Genomic DNA, 20,189 nt, shown 5'->3' on the forward strand with positions numbered 1-20,189 from the left:
GCAACTATTTTAATGACCAGGAGTATGACGTCAATCAGCATGTAACGGCGACTTGACACACAGTGATTTTGGACGTCGGCACTCCTCTTACCGCCATCTCCAAAGCACGCCTGTGCGTGCAGCCGTTGCCAGCACGTAGAGCTAGAGAAAGCGGCAGAGATCGATCTCCGCCAAAGTCTTCAATAACTCTGCAGGGTATGTCCAGTCCAGTGAGATGGCTCATGGTGATCGCTGCAGAAACATATTAGCAGATTGAATGCCTGTTCTGTACATGTTAGATGCCAACACTCAACTGGAGCAGGTCAGTGAATTCTGGCACGTAATGTGTACAGAACAGCATATAGTTACAAATAGTCTGGGGGACTTGTACTGCAGCTAAAGGCCCAATCCATTACTGTCGCTTGCAGCTGTGTCAGTAAACTGGAAATGCAATGTTATTTGTGCTTTGTAAATGTCTATTGAATACGCATCCTGTTCCTGTGAAGTAACAGGTGCGTGCTTATTACTTTTTCATATACGTAAACTTGTATTTACTCTGTACAGCCACCAGAGGGCTCATCCCTTGGAGTCCCAAGGGATCCTATAATCCCTTGGGAGCATAGGTATTTAAAAAGGCCTCATTGGTTGGAGAGGCACTCTGGAGACCTGCAATAAAAGACTACAGTCACACTTTACTTTGAACTGACAGTGTTCAGTCTGACTCTTTCTCCATACACAACAACTAGCGACAAGATACAGATAGCGAACCCAAAGATGCAGAGAACAGTGGGCATCCTGGAGAAATTCTCGGAGGGAGATGATTGGGAAACTTCTGTGGAGAAACTCGACCAATACTTTGTGGCCAACGAGCTAGATGGGGAGGAGAACGCTGCCAAACAAAGGGCGATCCTCCTTAGCGTCTGTGGGGCACCAACGTATGGCCTCATGCAGAATCTGCTCACTCCAGCGAAACCCACAGAGAAATCGTACGATGATTTGTGCACACGAGTCCGAGAGCATTTGAACCCGAAGGAAAGCGTTCTGATGGCGAGGTACCGGTTCTACACTTACAAAAGGTCTGAAGGCCAGGAAGTGGCGAGTTATGTCGCCGAGCTAAGACGCCTTGCAGGACATTGCGAATTTGAAGGACATTTGGAGCACATGCTCAGAGACTTTTTTGGACTTGGTATTGGCCACGAAACCATACTTCGCAAACTTTTGATTGTAGAGACCCCAACCTTGAGTAAGGCCATAGCAATAGCTCAGGTGTTCATTGTCACCAGTGACAATATTAAGCAAATTTCAAGTGCTGCCACAAGTACTGTGAACAAAATTATGTTGTTTTCGAATCACAACGTACAGGGCAGGTCACACATGCCTGCAGCTGCACGTCCGCAGATGTCTCAGAGTCCACCATCAAGGGTGATGAATGCAAGGTCATTAACACTGTGTTGGCGCTGCGGGGGTGATCATCGTTTCCATTCATGCCGATTCAAAGGGTATGTTTGCAAGGGCTGTGGAACAATGTGACACCTCCAACGTATGTGCAGGTGAGCTGCTAATCCTGTTAAACCTGCAAACCACCATGTTGCAGAGGAGGACAGATCCACAGAGGATCACTACGAATCAGAGCCTCAGACCGAGGAGGCAGAAGTACATGGGGTGCACACATTCACCGCGAATTGTCCCCCAATAATGCTGAATGTTGAACTAAATGGACTCCCGGTGTCAATGGAACTAGACACGAGCGCGAGCCAGTCCATCATGGACAAAAAGACTTTCAAAAGACTGTGGTGCAACAAGGCCTCAAGGCCAGTCTTAACTCCAATTCGTACGAAACTAAGAACTTACACGAAAGAACTGATTCCCGTAATTGGCAGTGCTACTGTAAAGGTCTCTTACGATGGAACGGTGCACAAGCTACCACTCTGGGTGGTACCGGGCGATGGTCCTACGCTGCTCGGCAGGAGCTGGCTGGGAAAGATATGCTGGAACTGGGACGACGTCCAAGCGCTATCGCCCGCTGACGACACTTTGTGCGCCCAGATCTTAAACACGTTCCCTTCGCTGTTCGAACCAGGCATTGGAAAATTCCAAGGAGCAAAAGTGCAGATCCACCTAATTCCGGGGGCGCGACCCATCCATCACAAGGCGAGAGCAGTACTGTACATGACGAAAGGGTAGAGATTGAGCTAGACCGGCTACAACGAGAGGGCATTATTTCCCCGATCAACTTCAACGAGTGGGCCAGCCTGATCATTCCTGTCCTCAAGGGAGACGGCACTGTCAGAATCTGTGGCGATTACAAAGTAGCTATCAATCGATTCTCCCTGCAGGACCAATACCCACTACCAAAGGCCGACGACCTCTTTGCAACGCTGGCGGAGGAAAGACCTTCATGAAGCTGGATCTGACTTCAGCCTACATGACGCAGGAACTGGAAGAATCATCGAAGGCCCTCACCTGCATCAACACGCACAAAGGTCTTTTTGTTTATAATAGATGCCCGTTTGGAATTCGATCAGCGGCGGCGATATTCCAGAGAAACATGGAAAGCTTACTGAAGTTGGTCCCGCACACCATGGTCTTCCAGGACGACATCTTGGTCACAGGTCGGAACACAGTCGAGCATCTGCAGAATGTGGAGGAGGTTTTAGTCGACTCAACCGCGTGGGGCTCAGGTTAAAACGCTTGAAGTGCGTTTTCCTGGCACGTGAAGTGGAGTTCTTGGGAAGGGGGATTGCGGGGGACGGCATCAGGCCTACCAACACAAAGACGGAGACAATCGAGAACGCACCGAGGCCACAGAACATGATGGAGCTGTGGTCGTTTCTGGGACTCCTGAACTACTTTGGTAACTTCTTACTGGATCTCAGCACACTGTTAAAACCACTGCATGTCTTATTACGAAAAGGGGATGAATGGGTTTGGGGCAAAAGCCAAGAAAATGCCTTCGTAAAAGCGAGAAAATTGATATGCTCAAACAAATTGCTTGTGTTGTATGATCCATGTAAGTGTTTGGTACTAGCATGTGATGCGTCGTCATATGGCGTCGGGTGTGTATTGCAACAAGCTAATGATTTCAGGAAACTGCAACCGGTTGCTTATGCATCCAAGAGTCTGTCGAAGGCTGAGAGAGCCTACAGCATGATTGACAAAGAAGCGTTAGCGTGTGTCTATGGGGTAAAAAAAAAAAGCATCAATACCTGTTTGGGCTAAAATTCGAATTGGAAACTGACCATAAGCCACTCATATCCCTGTTTTCCGAGAGTAAAGGGATAAATACCAACGCATTGGCCCGCATCCAGAGATGGGTGCTCACGTTATCCGCATACAACTACGCCATCCGCTACAGGCCAGGCACAGAAAACTGCGCCGATGATCTCAGTAGACTGCCATTGCCCACCACGGGGGTGGAAATGGCGCAGCCCACAGATTTAGCCATGGTTATGGAAGCATTTGAGAGTAAGCAATCACCCATCACTGCCCAGCAGATCAAAACCTTGACGAGCCAGGACCCCTTATTATCCCTAGTCAAAATCTGTGTGCTTCACGGGAGCTGGTCCAGTGTCCCAGTGGAAATGCAGGAAGAGATAAAGCCATTCCAGCGGCACAAAGATGAAATGTCTATACAGGCAGACTGCAATCTTTGGGGTAATCGTGTAGTGGTTCCCAAGAAGAGTAGAGGCACCTTCATCAATGACCTTCACAGTACCCACCCAGGCATTGTAATGATGAAAGTGATAGCCAAATCCCACGTGTGGTGGCCCGGTACTGATGTGGACTTAGAGTCCTGCGTTCACAGATGTAATACATGCTCGCGGTTAAGCAATGTACCCAGGGAGGCACCGTTAAGTTCATGGTGCGAGGAGGATGCTATGAGGCTGCAGAGCGACTTGGATAGGTTAGGTGAGTGGGCAAATGCATGGCAGATGAAGTATAATGTGGATAAATGTGAGGTTATCCACTTTGGTGGTAAAAACAGAGAGACAGACTATTATCTGAATGGTGACAGATTAGGAAAAGGGGAGGTGCAAAGAGACCTGGGTGTCATGGTACATCAGTCATTGAAGGTTGGCATGCATGTACAGCAGGCGGTTAAGAAAGCAAATGGCATGTTGGCCTTCATAGCGAGGGGATTTGACTACAGGGGCAGGGAGGTGTTGCTACAGTTGTACAGGGCCTTGGTGAGGCCACACCTGGAGTATTGTGTACAGTTTTGGTCGCCTAACCTGAGGAAGGACATTCTTGCTATTGAGGGAGTGCAGCGAAGGTTCACCAGACTGATTCCCGGGATGGCGGGACTGACCTATCAAGAAAGACTGGATCAACTGGGCTTGTATTCACTGGAGTGCAGAAGAATGAGAGGGGACCTCATAGAAAAGTTTAAAATTCTGACGGGGTTAGACAGGTTAGATGCAGGAAGAATGTTCCCAATGTTGGGGAAGTCCAGAACCAGGGGACACAGTCTAAGGATAAGGGGTAAGCCATTTAGGACCGAGATGAGGAGGAATTTCTTCACCCAGAGAGTGGTGAACCTGTGGAATTCTCTACCACAGAAAGTTGTTGAGGCCAATTCACTAAATATATTCAAAAAGGAGTTAGATGAAGTCCTTACTACTAGGGGAATCAAGGGGTATGGTGAGAAAGCAGGAATGGGGTACTGAAGTTGCATGTTCAGCCATGAACTCATTGAATGGTGGTGCAGGCTCGAAGGGCCGAATGGCCTACTCCTGCACCTATTTTCTATGTTTCTATGGTCTTGGCCCTCCAAACCGTGATCTAGGGTACACGTTGACTATGCAGGCCTGTTCTTGGGTAAAATGTTCCTTGTGGTTGTAGATGCGCACTCCAAGTGGATTGAATGTGAGATAATGTCGGCTAGCACGTCCGCTGCCACTACTGAAACCCTGCGGGCCATGTTTGCCACACACGGTCTATCCGATGTCCTGGTGAGTGACAACGGGCCATGTTTTACCAGTGCTGAGTTCAAAAAATTCATGACCTGCAACGGGATCAAACATGTCACATCTGCCCCGTTTAAACCAGCGTCCAATGGTCAGGCAGAGAGAGCAGTGCAAACCATCAAGCAAGGCTTGAAGAGGGTAACTGCAGACTCGCCTATCCCGGGTCCTGCTTAGCTGCTGTACGAGACCCCACTCGCTCACTGGTATCCCACCTGCTGAACTGCTCATGAAAAGAGCACTTAAGTCAAGGCTCTCGTTAGTTCACCCTGATCTACATGAACAGGTAAAGAGCAGGTGGCTTCAACAAAGTGCATACCATGATACGCAAATGTGTCACGCGAGATTGAAATCAATGATCCTGTATTTGTATTGAATTATGGACAAGGTCCCAAGTGGCTTCCCAGCACTGTCATGGCCAAAGAGGGGAGCAGTGTGTTTCGGGTCAAACTTTCAAATGGACTCATTCGCCGGAAACACTTGGACCAAATCAAACTCAGATTCACGGACTATCCTGAGCAACCCACCTTGGACCCTACCTTTTTTTGATCCCCCAACATACACACCAGTGGCAATCGGCACCACGGTTGACCACGAAGCAGAACCCATCATCCACAGGGCCTAACACACCAGGCAGCCCAGCAAGGCCAGCTGCACAGTAACCCAGCGAGGGCCCAACAAATGATTCAACAATACCAGCTTTCACACCGAGACGATCAACCAGGGCAACAAGGGCCCCAGATCGACTCACATTGTAAATAGTTACACTATTGACTTTGTGGGGGGTGGGGGGGGGGGGGGAGGGGGGGCGGGTGAGTGTTGTTATATATGTAAACGTGTATTTACTCTGTACAGCCACCAAAGGGCTCATCCCTGGAGTCCCAAGGGATTATGGGGGCCTCACAGGTTGGAGAGGCACTCTGGAGACCTGCAATAAAAGACTAAGGTCACACTTTACTTTGAGCTCACAGTGTTCAGTCTGACTCTTTCTCCATACACAACAGGAGACCCAACAACTTTTACCTGTTTCTGAAGGAATTTGTTCATTTGCATTTGCTCGTATTAATATTCTGGTGTTCAGGATATCCAGTAAACTTTTCACATTTCTTGGTCTATTCAGGGAGGAATCATGAATCGCCTACGTCAGCTCTGACATCCAGAATTGAAAACAAATCTCAATTCCAGTACATCATTGCTGTTTCAAAATGCTTAGCTGGGTACTTTCTGGAGCGATATACTCCTTAAAAAAACTTAATGAAACGTCTCTGTAAAAACAAAGTTTATCACTATGTATGTGTATTAAAAGAATAGGTTGCTTTTATTTGTATTCTAGGGAGTAGAATCAGAAATATTGGTTGCATTCTTTAAAATATGGCAGATTAGTCTAGTTTTTCGCTTTCATTTATCTTGCATACGCTGTCAACCGAGAAACATAACTGGAAACATTGCAGTTCACTTTAAGAAATCGCGAATTCCTGAGAACACCGCACAGATAGATTAGACCCGACCGTCGATCTCCTGCTGATCTTACTGCCTGAAAGAGCGCATTGCACAGGAGCTTCTACACTGCCCTCATTTAAATCAGCAGGCAGCACCAAAATACTGGTGCTGCCTGCGCTCTTTCTACAGGCGGCTGTTAACCTTGGCTAGCGATGGCACTGCCTGTTTTCCGGCTTAATCAAATTTTTAGGCCATTAAGTCTAAACTGTTTGATTCACCTTCTTCTGAGCTTGCCACCTTGTTGTAAAGTTCATGTAAGTAGAGAGAGGTTGGGTGAGGCAAAGGTCATGGAGGTTCACTTGGTTGCTTACCATTCTCTTCTCTGGGACACGTTGAGTGAAAACTTTGTATATTCGCCATGTCTTTCCTAATATGGGTCCAAATATCAGTGAGGTTCCTATGCACAGCATCCATATGCGAATCTGTCATTTAAAATGAAGGTTTGTGATTACACAAAATATACTGAAACTAACACTCGCAACTCTACATCCACTCGAATGAATAGCCACAGAGATCTGAAGTAAAGGTTTTAATCTCTCAACTACAAAACTACCTTTTCAGGCATGTTAAGACAACTGAAAGAAAAATAAATATATGCAAGTATAAATAATCCATTATTTTCAATGCAAAACATTACTTCATTGACACAAATCACATAATTAAGATCATGTGCTTGGGTATCTCAAGTGCTTGTAACATGCACTGGCTGATGTCAGTTACTTCACAAGATTTTCAAGTGGTTTTCAAGTCACCAGAGATTTACAATCTTTACGAATAAAAAGTCAGAACTATATTTACCATAAAGAATGATAGGTAATATGGGGATTAAGAGTGACAAAATCTCTGGGTTTACATCAGATGACTAAATCAACGCCTCTTGGCCATGTTTACGTCTTGTAATAGCCTCCTAGTTATGTTTTAGCCTAGATTTTCAACAGTCTTCACAAAAATCCAATAATTGTATTCAAAGCGTGTTTAAACAGAATTGCAGACACAGCTACTGGTCACCCAATTTTCTGTATCATGCTTTATAATGTATTCACATATACTCATCCTACAGACAACAACACTACAATGTCATCAAGCTTTTATGCAGGATTTTTTTCAAATTCTGGGCTGGAGTACATTTCCAATGAACTTGTTGAGCAGTTTGAAAACTAAAAGGATCCCAGTGACAAAACAAACAAAAAAAAAATCATAGAGATCTGCTTATTTTGTCCTTGGTCTCCCTCGGCTATGCATATCCTGTAGCTGAGTTGGCAAATGTAGGGTATTGCACTATAGAACATAAGAAATAGGAGCAGGAGTAGGCCATACGGCTCTCGAGCCTGCTCCGCCATTCAATACGATCATGGCTGATCTGATCATGGACTCAGGTCCACTTCCCTGCCCGCTCCCCATAACCCCTTATTCCCTTATCAGTTAAAAAACTGTCTATATCTGTCCTAAATTTATTCAATGTCCCAGCTGAGGCAGCGAATTCCACAGATTTACAACCCTCAGCGAAGAAATTTCTCCTCATCTCAGTTTTAAATGGGCGGCCCCTATTCTAAGATTATGCCTCCTAGTTCTGGGTCTCCCCCATCAGTGGAAACATCCTCTCTGCATCCACCTTGTCAAGCCCCCTCATAATCTTATACATTTCGATAAGATCACCTCTCAATCTTCTGAATTCCAGTGAGTAGAGGCCCAACCTACTCAACCTTTCCTCATAAGTCAACCCCCTCATCCCCGGAATCAACCTAGTGAACCTTCTCTGAACTACCTCCAAAGCAAGTGTATCCTTTCGTAAATATGGAAACCAAAACTGCACGCAGTATTCCAGGTGTGGCCTCACTAATACCCTGTATAGCTGTAGCAAGATTTCCCTGCTTTTATACTCCATCCCCTTTGCAATAAAGGCCAAGATTCCATTGGCCTTCCTGATCACTTGCTGTACCTGCATACTAACCTTTTGTGTTTCATGCACAAGTACCCCCAGGTCCTGCTGTACTGCAGCACTTTGCAATCTTTCTCCATTTAAATAATAACTTGCTCTTTGATTTTTTTTCTGCCAAAGTGCATGACCTCACACTTTCAAACATTATACTCCATCTGCCAAATTTTTGCCCACTCACTTAGCCTGTCTAAGTCCTTTTGCAGATTTTTTGTGTCCTCCTCACACATTGCTTTTCTTCCCACCTTTGTATCATTAGCAACCTTGGTTACCTTACACTCGGTCCCTTCTTCCAAGTCATTAATATAGATTGTAAATAGTTGGGGTCCCAGCACTGATCTCTGCTACATCCCACTAGTTACTGATTGCCAATCTGAGAACGAACCATTTATCCCGACTTTCTGTTTTCTGTTCGTTAGCCAATCCTCTATCCATGCTAATATATTACCCCCAACCCTGAACATTTTTATCTTGTGCAGTAACCTCTTATGTGGCACCTTGTCAAATGCCTTCTAGGGTAAAAGTATCATTGAATCATAGAAATTTATAGCACAAAAGGAGGCCATTCGGTCCATCATGTCTATGCTGGCCGAAAAGGAGCTATCCAGCCTAATCCCACTTTCCAGCTCTTGGTCCAGAGTCTTATAGGCCACAACACTTTAAGTGCACATCCAAGTACTTCTTAAATGTGGTGAGGCTTTCTTCTTCTACCAGCCTTTCAGGTAGTGAGTTCCAGAGCCCCACCACCCTCTGGGTGAACAAAATTTTCCTTAACTGCCCTCTAATCCTTCTACCAATTACTTTAAATCTATGCCCCCTGGTTAGTGACCACTCTGCTAAGGGAAATAGGTAATGCCGACCCACTCTATCGACACCCCTCATAATTTTATACACCTGAATTAAATCTCCCCTGAGCCTCGTCTGATCCAAGGAAAACAATCTCAGCCTACCCAATCTTTCATCAAGCTGAAATTCTCCAGTCCTGGCAACATCCTCGTAAATACCCTCTGTACCCTTTCTAGTGCAATCACATCCATCCTGTAATGTGGTGACCAGAACTGTATGCAGTACTCTAGCTATGGCCTAAATAGTGCCTTCTACAGTTCTAGCATAACCTCTCTGCTCTTATATTCTACGCCCCAGTTAATAGAATCACAGAATAAAATTGTAGAAAATTATGACACAGGAGATTGGAAAACTGCAAATGTAATGCCCCTATTTAAAAAAGGAGGCAGACAAAAAGCAGGAAACTATAGACCAGTTAACCTAACATCTGTGGTTGGTTAAATGTTGGAATCCATTATTAAAGAAGCAGTCGCAGGACATTTGGAAAAGCATAATTCGGTCAGGCAGAGTCAGCATGGATTTATGAAGGGGAAGTCATGTTTAACAAATTTGCTGGAATTCTTTGAGGATGTAACGAACAGGGTGGATAAAGGGGAACCAGTGGATGTGGTGTGTTTGGACTTCCAGAAGGCATTTGACAAGGTGCCACATAAAAGGTTACTGCACAAGATAAAAGTTCATGGGGTTGGGGGTAATATATTAGCATGGATAAAGGATTGGCTAACTAACAGAAAACAGAGAGTCGGGATAAATGGATTATTCTCGGGTTGGCAATCGGTAATTAGTGGGGTGCCGCAGGAATCAGTGCTGGGACCCCAACTATTTACAATCTGTTATGCTCATAATAAAGTAATGCAACCGAATACTGCAGACAGTGAGTAAGTGTGACCTTGGCTCAAACACCAGAATGCTGGTACAGCATGGGAGGCCTGCTTATATACAGTGCTCCCAAGGGATGCTGGGATCCCTTGGGATTCCAACAGGTAGGCCCTCTGGTGACAGTATGATACAGGTTGCCTAGGGTTACATGCATAACATCCTCCCTCCCAAAGTCAATAGTACACTTACAGGGTGAGACGATCTGGAGCTATTAGCGCCCTTGTCGATCGTCTCGGTACAAATGCAGGTGTGGGTGAGTTGGTTGGTTCTTCGCTGGGCTGCTGGGCAGCTGGCCTTGCTGGGCTGCTGGGTTCAGCTTCGTGGTCAACTGTGATGTCGGTTGCCACTTGTGTGTGTGTTCGAGGGTGGAAGTTAGTGGTGTCCTCTTTGGGTTGCTCATGGCTGTTTGTGAATCGCAGTTTGGTTTGGTCCAAATGCTTTCTGCAAGTTAGTCCATTGGCAAGTTTGACCTGAAACACCCTACTCCCTTCTTTGGCTATGACAGTGCCAGCAAGCCATTTGGGACCATGTCCATAACTGAGTACAAATACAGGGTCATTGACTTCAATATCGCGTGACAAGTTTGCTTGATCATGGTACATGCTTTGTTGATGCTGCCTGCCCTCGACGTGATCATGGAGATCAGGGTGGACAAGAGAGAGCCTTGTTTAGAGTGCCCTTTTCATGAGCAGCTCGGCTGGGGGAAATCCCGGTGAGCGAGTGGAGTCTGGTGCGGTAGCGGAGCAGGACTCGGGACAGATAAGTCGCGTATGAACGTTTCCCTGCCTTTCTTAGGCAAAACCATGCGATTACCCCACAAAAGACAGTCCGCCTGTATGGACATTTCGTCTTTGCGTCGAAGGGAGCCTTCCACCACATGTTTCAAGCTTTGCTTGATGGTTTGGACTGCCCGTTCTGCCTGGCCGTTGGATGCGGGCTTGGAGGGCCATGACCACAAACTTAGCGATGTCTCTCTGGGTGCATTGCTCAGTTGAGAGCAAGTGTTGCATTGGCACACGTATGATTCCAAATCTGAGTCGATGCCGGGCCACCACACATGGGATCTGGCTATAGCTTTCATTACTACTATGCCTGGGTGGGTACTGTGTAGGTCACGTATGAACGTTTCCCTGCCTTTCTTCGGCAAGCCACGCAATTACCCCACAAAAGACAGTCCGCCTGTATGGACATTCCGTCTTTGCGTTGCTGGAATGGCTTGATCTCTTCATGCATCTCCGCTGGGACGCTGGACCAGCTCCCATGGAGGGCACAGATTTTTTACCAGGGACAGTAAAGGATTCTGGCTGGTCCAAGTCCTGATCTGGCAGGCCGTAACGGGTGACTTTTCGTTTTCGAATACATCCATCACCAAGAGCAAGTCTGCAGGCTGTGCCATTTCCACACCGGTGGTGGGCAATGGTAGCCAACTGAGAGCATCAGCGCAGTTCTCTGTGCCTGGTCTGTGGCGGATTACATAGTTGTATGCAGACAGTGTGAGCACCCATCTTTGGATGTGGGCAGAGGCATTGGTGTTAATCCCTTTGCTCTCTGAGAATAGCGATATGAGCGGCTTATGGTCAATTTCTAGCTCAAACTTGAGTCCAAATAGATACTGGTGCATTTTTTTCACCCCGTAAATGCATTCCAGAGCTTCTTTTTGAATCATGCTGTAAGCCCTTTCGGCCTTGGACAAACTCCTGAACGCATAGACGACCGGTTGCAATGTTCCCGATTCATTAGCTTGTTGTAACACACACCCGACCCCGTATGAAGACGCATCGCAAGCTAGCACTAATCGTTTACATGGGTTATACAGAACAAGCAGTTTGTTGGAACATAACAGATTTCTAGCTTCCTCAAAAGCAGCCTCTTGATGTTATGTATTGCTCTGGTACATTAAATGTATGATAAGTACAATGGCGCACCACAGAGGGCGCTGTGGTGGGAGACCTGAAAGTACCTGCATGAGGCAGTATAAAAGGCTGCACACCACACCTGTAGAGCACTCTGGAGCTGTTCAATAAAGGACTAAGGTCACAGCAGTTAGATCAACACCAGACCGTGTGGAGTCAGTGATTTGTGTGCTACATACACCACACTGGCGACGAGGAAGCGGACGAACTCCACGCAACCATGGCTACTCTGGGCTCGCTAAAGGATTTTACCGTGGGCAATGATTGGGAGGCCTTTACGGAAAGGCTCGAGTACTACTTCACAGCAAACGACCTGACGGAGGACACGGACGCAATGAGAGAGAAGCGCACAGCGATATTGCTCTCCAGTTGTGGAGATGAGGTTTACTGTCTCGTCAGGGATTTGCTGGCACCTGGGAGTGCCAGGGACAAGTCATATGAGGAGCTGATCGCACTCATTCGTGACCAGTTGAAACCAAAGGAGAGCATCCTCACGGCCAGATACAAATTTTACCATCACTGCAGACCTGAGGACCAGGATGTCACCAAATATGCTGCGGACCTCAGGAGACTCGCGGCGCCGTGTGATTTTGGAGCACACCTTGACGAGGCATCGCGGGACGTTTTCATTATGGGGATTGGCCATGAGAGCCTCCTTCACAAGCTGCTAGCCACGGAAGCCACAGTCACCCTGACAAAGGCCATCACCATCAGCCGGGCATATATGATCTTGACTTGCAGCACCAAGCAAATGATCCACACAGTCTCGAACCCGGCAGGCACTGTCCACAGGATAGCGCCCGGCACGGACAAAACTGCAGAACGTGGCTCTACCCGGGGCAGAGAGCACGGACCTCGGGATCCTGGAACTCAGAGTCCGCTGAGGGGGGCCAATCGAGCAGCACCATGCTGGCGCTGCGGAGGAAGCCATGGGGCTCACCGGTGCAGGTTTGCGGAGTATACATGCAATACCTGCCACGTTAAAGGCCACCATCGGCGTATGTGTAAAAGAAATAAGACTCACCACGTGGCTGAGGAGATGGGGGATGATCCACTGTTCAGCGAGGAGCAGGCAGAAGAAGATGAGGTGTTGGGACTGTATACATGCACCGACGATTCGCCCCCAGTGATAATGGAAGTAAAAATTGACGGAGTCCCAGTGAATATAGCAGTGGATACAGGATCGGGTCCGTCGTTGGTGAGTCAGCGAACTTTTGATAAACTGTGAGGTAACCCGACCCAAGCTGGTCCCGGTCACGGCAAAGCTGCGTACCTACACCAAGGAACTGATACTGTTCTCGGCAGGGCAGATGTACAGGTATCTCATGGGGGCGAGACGCACGGTTTATCTTTATGGGTCATTGCAGGCGATGGGCCGTCGCTCCTCGGCAGAAGATGGATGGGAAAGGTTTGTGGGAGCTGGGAAGACTTCTTCACTCCCTCACAGACTGCTGCTCCCTGGGTCTCCAAAGGGCAGCGGCAAGCTGAGCTGGAGCTACAGCAGCAGCCCAGGACTCATGGCCCCAAGCAATCCTGCATAGAACATAGAAACATAGAAAATAGGTGCAGGAGTAGGCCATTCGGCCCTTCGAGCCTGCACCGCCATTCAATGAGTTCATATTTGAACATGCAACTTCAGTACCCCATTCCTGCTTTCTCACCATGCCCCTTGAGCCCCCTAGTAGTAAGGACTACATCCAACTCCTTTTTGAATATATTTAGTGAATTGGCCTCAACAACTTTCTGTGGTAGAGAATTCCACAGGTTCACCACTCTCTGGGTGAAGAAGTTTCTCCTCATCTCGGTCCTAAATGGCTTACCCCTTATCCTTAGACTGTGACCTCTGGTTCTGGACTTCCCCAACATTGGGAACATTCTTCCTGCATTGAACCTGTCTAAACCCGTCAGAATTTTAAATGTTTCTATGAGATCCCCTCTCATTCTTCTGAACTCCAGTGAATACAAGCTCAGTTGATCCAGTCTTTCTTGATAGGTCAGTCCCGCTATCCCGGGAATCAGTCTGGTGAACCTTCGCTGCACTCCCTCAATAGCAAGAATGTCCTTCCTCAGCCTCCACTTAAAGTCACAGGTGCGGGCCCATTGCTGGGGTGCGGGCCGGCCGGGCGCTGCGGGCGAAAAGTGGGAGGCCCATCGACGGCCGGCGGATCGGTGGGGGGCCCACGCAGCGGAGCAGTCGGGCGGTGGCAGCGGCCGCGATGGTAGCGACCACGGCGGCCGCAGGAGAGGCGGCCACGGAGGTAGCAGGAAAGTGGAGGCTGTGGCGGCGGCGGGTGTGGCAGCAAGCAAACCGGTCCTGCCGCTGATGTTCTTGTTCCTCTTTCGGTTTAGTCGGGCGGCAGCAGCAGCTGCTGGACAAATGGAGAGAACTTTGTGCCATGGACCTGGAACTAATTGATTCTGGCATCGGGTGCCTGAAACCTTCCTAAAAACACTGCAAAATTCCCTTTTCCTCTTCCCGACATTTCCACAAGCTCACAAACACTTACACAAACTTCCCTTTCCCTCCCCCCTTGTTTCTTCTTCTCCTTTCTAGGCCAACAGAACACCTAAGATGGCGGCACCCAACGGAAGCCTCGTGGGAGCCACAAGATGGCGTCTTAAAAGGGAAAATGCTCCCGGAAGTCTTAAAAGGGCCTCGCACCACTGCGGTCCCCACAAAGACTTTTGGACTTTTGTAAGGCTAGAGTGAGTCTAAATGTGCTGTGAATGTAGGATGATGAATTTATGACAAGAAATAATATTTTAATGGTGGGTGGTCACTGTGTTTAAAATAATGGACATGAATTGCGAATTACAACAAGAGTTAATATTTCAATACTGAATGGTCACTGTGTTTAAATTCAGGGGCGTGGATCCGTGACCAATATTACCAATGGGCTAATGCGTCTTTCGATTTAGGGGATTCAAGCAAAGGCTTTTTGAACTGGGGGGGTGGTAGTGATGCTGTATATTGCTCTGGTACATTAAATGTATGATAAGTACAATGGCACAACACAGAGGGCGCTGTGGTGGGAGACCTGAAAGTACCTGCACGAGGCAGTATAAAAGGCTGCCCACTACACCTGTGGAGCACTCTGGAGATGTTCAATAAAGGACTAAGGTCATAGCAGTTAGATCAACACCTGACCATGTGGAGTCAGTAATTTGTGTGCTACATACACCACACTTGTGATTTCCCCATACCCAGTCGTCTCCGTTGCATAGTACCGCATGTAGGGGTTCTAGCAAGATGCTTAACCTGGGTAGGAAATTATCGAAATAGTTGAGGAGTCCCAGGAACGACCACAGCTCCATCACGTTCTGTGGCCTCGGTGCATTCTTGATGGCCTCCGTCTTGGTGTCGGTGGGTCTGATGCCGTCTGCCGCGATTCTTCTCCCTAAGAACTCGACCTCTGGTGCCAGGAAAACACACTTTGAGCATTCCAACCCGAGTCCCACGTGATCTAGCCGACTTAGAACCTCTTCCAGGTTCTGCAAGTGTTCGATGGTGTCCTGTCCTGTGACCAGTATGTCGTCCTGGAAAACCACGGTGCGCGGAACCGACTTTGGCAGGCTCTCCATGTTCCTTTGGAAAATTGCCATGGCCAATCGAATTCCATCTATTGTAGATGAACAGACCTTTGTGTGTGTTGATGCAGGTGAGGCCTTTTGTTGATTCCTCCAGCTCCTGCATCATGTAGGCTGAGGTCAGTTCCAAATTGGCGAGCATCTTTCCTCCAGCCAGGGTCGCAAATAGGTCGTCTGCCTTGGGTAGCAGGTACTGGTCCTGTAGCAAAAAATGGTTAATCGTTACTTCATAGTCCCCACAAATTCTGACCGTGCCTTTGAGAACCGGAACAATCGGACTGGCCCACTCATTGAACTCCACCGACGCGATGATGCCTGCTCGCTGCTGCAGCCTGTCCAGCTCAATTTCCACTTTCTCTCGCATCATGTATGGCACTGCCTGTGCCTTGTGGTGGATGGGTCATGTACTGGGAACCAAGTGGATCTGCACCTTCACCCCCGAGAAACTTCCAATGCCTAGCTCAAACAATGACAGGAACTTGCTCAAAACCTGGGCACATGAAGCGTTGTTGATGGACGAGAGCGCTCAGATGTCGTCCCAGTTCCAGCGGATTTTTCCCAGCCAGCTTCTGCCGAACAGTGTGGGGCCACCTCCTGGTACAATCCATAGTGGGAGTTCGTGCCCTGCTCCATCATAGGAGACTTTTACTGCTGCACTGCCAATAACAGGAATCAGCTCTTTGGTGTAAGTTCTTAGCTTGGTATGACTGGGGCTAAGCTTGGATCTTTGTGCCTTGTTGCACCACAGCCTGTCGAAGGCCTTTTTGCTCATGATAGACTGACTCGCACCCATTTCCAGTTCCATGGATACTGGAATTCTGTCCAGTTCAACTTTTAACATGATCGGTGGACATTTCGTGGTGAAGGTGTGTACCCCGTACACTTCTGCCTCCTTGGCTCGAGTCTCTAGTTCAGCCTGATCCACCATGGATTGATCTTCCTCTGCAACGTGATGGTTTGCAGGGTTTGCAGCTCGTCTGCACATTCGCTGGAGGTGTCCCTTGTTCCACAGCCTTTGCACGCATAGTGTTTGAAGTGGCATTGATGAGCTCGATGATCACCTCCGCAGCACCAACAAAGTGTTAACTGCCTTGCATTAACGATTGATGGCGGACTCTGGGTCATCTGAGGTCGTGTAGCTGCCGGCGTGTACGTTCTACCATATGCATTCCTGTCTGAAAATGATGTTACTTTGTCTACAGTACTAGCTGAAACCTCTTTATGCTGCGAAATTTGTTTGGTGTTACCGCTGGTGGACATAAATGCCTGGGCTATCGTTATGGCTTTGCTCAGATTCTGTGTTTCAATAGTTTGCCAAGGATAACCTCATGGCCAATGCCAAGCACAAAAAAGTCTCTTAGCATTTGCTTCAGGAATCCATCGAATTCGCAATGTCCTGCAAGGCGCCTTAGTTCGGCGACGTAGCTCGCCACTTCCTGGGCTTCAGACCGTTGACATGTGTAAAATCGATACCTTGCCATCAAAACGCTTTCCTTCGGATTTAGGTGCTCCCAGACCCGCGTACACAGCTCTTCATAGGATTTGGTTGTTGGTTTCACCGGAGCTAGAAGTTTCTTCATGAGGCCATGGGTTGTTGCCCCACAGACGGTAAGGAGGATCGCCCTTCGTTTGCCAGCATTCTCATCCCCTTCCAGCTCGTTGGCCACAAAGTATTGGTCAAGTCATTCCACAAAGGCTTCCCAATCGTCTCCTTCTGAGAATTTCTCCAGGATACCAACAGTTCTTTGCATTTTCGTGTGGTTGTTCGTTATCTTGTTGCCAATTGTTATGCTCATAATAAAGTAATGTAACTGAGTACTGTAGATGATGAGTAAGTGATGACCTTAGCTCCTTTATTTAATCTCCAGAGTGCTGGTACAGCATGGGAGACCTGCTTATATACAGTGCTTCCAAGGGATGCTGGGATCTCTTGGGACTCCAACAGGTAGGCCCTCTGGTGGTGGTATGATACAAGTTGCCTAGGGTTACATACATAACACAATCTATATTAACTACTTGGAAGAAAGGACTGAGTTTAACGTAGCCAAGTTTGCTGAAGATACAAAGATGGGAGGAAAAGCAATGTGTGAGGAGGACACAACAAAATCTGCAAAAGGACATAGACAGACTAAGTGAGTGGGCAAAAATTTGGCAGATGGAGTATAATGTTGGAAAGTGTGAGGTCATGCACTTTGGCAGAAAAAAACCAAAGAGGAAGTTATTATTTAAATGGAGAAAAATTGCAAAGTGCTGCAGTACAGTGGGACCTGGGGGTACTTGTGCATGAAACACAAAAGGATAGTATGCAGGTACAGCAAGTAATCAGGAAGGCCAATGGAATCTTGGCCTTTATTGCAAAGGGGATGGAGTATAAAAGCTAGGCAGTTTTGCTACAGTTATACAGGGTATTAGTGAGGCCACACCTGGAATACTGTTTGCAGTTACAAAAGGATATAGTTGCTTTGGAGGCGGTTCAGAGAAGGTTCACTAGGTTGATTCCGGGGATGAGGGGATTGACTTGTGAGGAAAGGTTGAGTAGGTTGGGCCTCTACTCATTGGAATTCAAAAGAATGAGAGGTGATCTTATCGAAACGTATAAGATTATGAGGGGGCTTGACAAGGTGGATGCAGAGAGGATGTTTCTACTGATAGGGGAGACTAGATAAGGGCATAATCTTAGAATAAGGGGCCGCCCATTTAAAACTGAAATGAGGAGAAATTTCTTCTATTAGGGTTGTAAATCTGAGAATTCGGTGCCTCGGAGAGCTGTGGAAGCTGGAACACTGAATAATTTTAAGACAGATATAGACAGTTTCTTAACTGATAAAGGAATAAGGGGTTATGGGGAGCAGGCAGGGAAGTGGACCTGAGTCCATGATCGGATCAACCATGATCGTATTAAATGGCGGAGCATGCTCGAGGGGCCGTATGGCCTACTCCTGCTCCTATTTCATATGTTCTTATGAGATATCTACCTGGCCTGCTGTCTTTAGGGGTCTGTGGACATGCACTCCAAGGTCGCTCTGTTCCTATACACTTCTCAGTATCCTACCATTTATTGTGTATTCCTTTATCTTGTTTTCCTTGCTCAGATGCATTACCTCACACTTCTCCAGATTGAATTCCATTTGCCACTTTTCTGCTCACCTGACCAGTTCATTGATATCTTCCTGGAGTCTAAAACTTTCTTCCTCACTATCAACCACACGGCCAATTTTTGTAACACCTGCAAACTTCTTAATCATTCCCCCTACATTTAAGTCTAAGTCATTGATATATACCAAGGAACATAGAAACAGAGAAAATAGGTGCAGGAATAGGCCAATCGGCCCTTCGAGCCTAGTACTGAGCCCTGTGGAACCCCACTGGAAACAGCCTTCCAGTCACAAAAACACCCGTCGACCATTATTCTTTGCTTCCTGCCACTGAGCCAATTTTGGATCCAATTTGCCACTTTCCCTTGGATCCTACAGGCTTTTACTTTTCTAACCAGACTGCGATATGGGACCTTGTCAAAAGCCTTTGTAAAATCCACAACATCAAACATGCTACCCGCATTGACACTACTTGTTACCTCCTCAAAAAATTCAATCAAGGTTGTTACATATGTAAACTTGTATATACTTTGTACAGCCACTAGAGGGCTCATCCCCTGCAAGTCCTAAGGGATCCCATAATCCCTTCGGAGCACAGGTACTTAAGGAGGCCTCACAGGCTGGAGAGGCACCCTGGAGACCTGCAATAAAAGACTACGGTCACACTTTGCTTTGAGCTCACAGTATCAGTCAGACTCTTTATTCATACATAACAAAGTTAGTCAGACATGATCTTCCCCTAACAAATCCATGCTGACCGTCTTTGATTAATCCGTGCCTTTCTAAATGATTTGAATTGTTCCAATAATTTGCCCATCACCGAGGTTAGGCTGACTGGCCAGTAATTACTCGGTCTATCCCTTACTCCTGTTTTAAAAAACGGCACAACGTTAACAGTCCTTCTGCACCACCCCTTTGAATTGGAAAATGATGATCAGAGCCTCTCTGCTAATCCTCACTTGCTTGTCTTAACAGCCTGGGATACAATTCATCTGGGCCTGGCGATCTATCTCCTTTCAAAGATGCTAAATCCCTTAATGTTTCTTCTCTCACTATGTTTATCCCATCTAATATTTCATACACCTCCTGCTTAACTTCAATTTGTGCATTGTCTCTCTCTTTTGTAAAGGTGGACCCAAACTATTCATTAAGAATCATACCCACGTCTTCTGCCTCCACACACAAGTTACCTTTCGGGTCTCTAATAAGCCCTACTCTTTCCTTAGTTATCCTATTGCTTTTTATTTATTTATCACCTTTGAGTTTTCCTTAATTTTACTTGCCAATATTTTTTCATGGTCTCTCTTTGTTTTCCTAATTTCCTTTTTAATTTCACCCCTGCACTTTCAATACCCCTCTAAACTTTCTGCAGTATTTAGCTCAGTGCCTTACTTAAGCTTCTCTTTTTTGCCTTATCCTACTCTGTATGCTCCTTGACATCCAGGGGACTCTAGATTTGGAAGTCCCACCCTTTTTCTTTGTGGACCAT

General features: G+C 47.0%; 1 protein-coding gene across 1 annotated transcript in view; it reads right to left on the reverse strand.

Annotated features, from left to right (window-relative positions):
- gpr156 (G protein-coupled receptor 156) overlaps nucleotides 1-20,189 on the reverse strand; it is an 86,371-nt gene that overhangs the window by 30,933 nt on the left and 35,249 nt on the right. The window contains exon 4 of the mRNA XM_070892968.1: nucleotides 6,755-6,865. Within this exon, the coding sequence (XP_070749069.1) occupies nucleotides 6,755-6,865 (111 nt within the window). The remainder of the gene's footprint in view (nucleotides 1-6,754; nucleotides 6,866-20,189) is intronic.

Source organism: Pristiophorus japonicus, chromosome 11, assembly GCF_044704955.1.
Source record: "Pristiophorus japonicus isolate sPriJap1 chromosome 11, sPriJap1.hap1, whole genome shotgun sequence".
In the NCBI taxonomy this organism is placed as follows: domain Eukaryota; kingdom Metazoa; phylum Chordata; class Chondrichthyes; family Pristiophoridae; genus Pristiophorus; species Pristiophorus japonicus.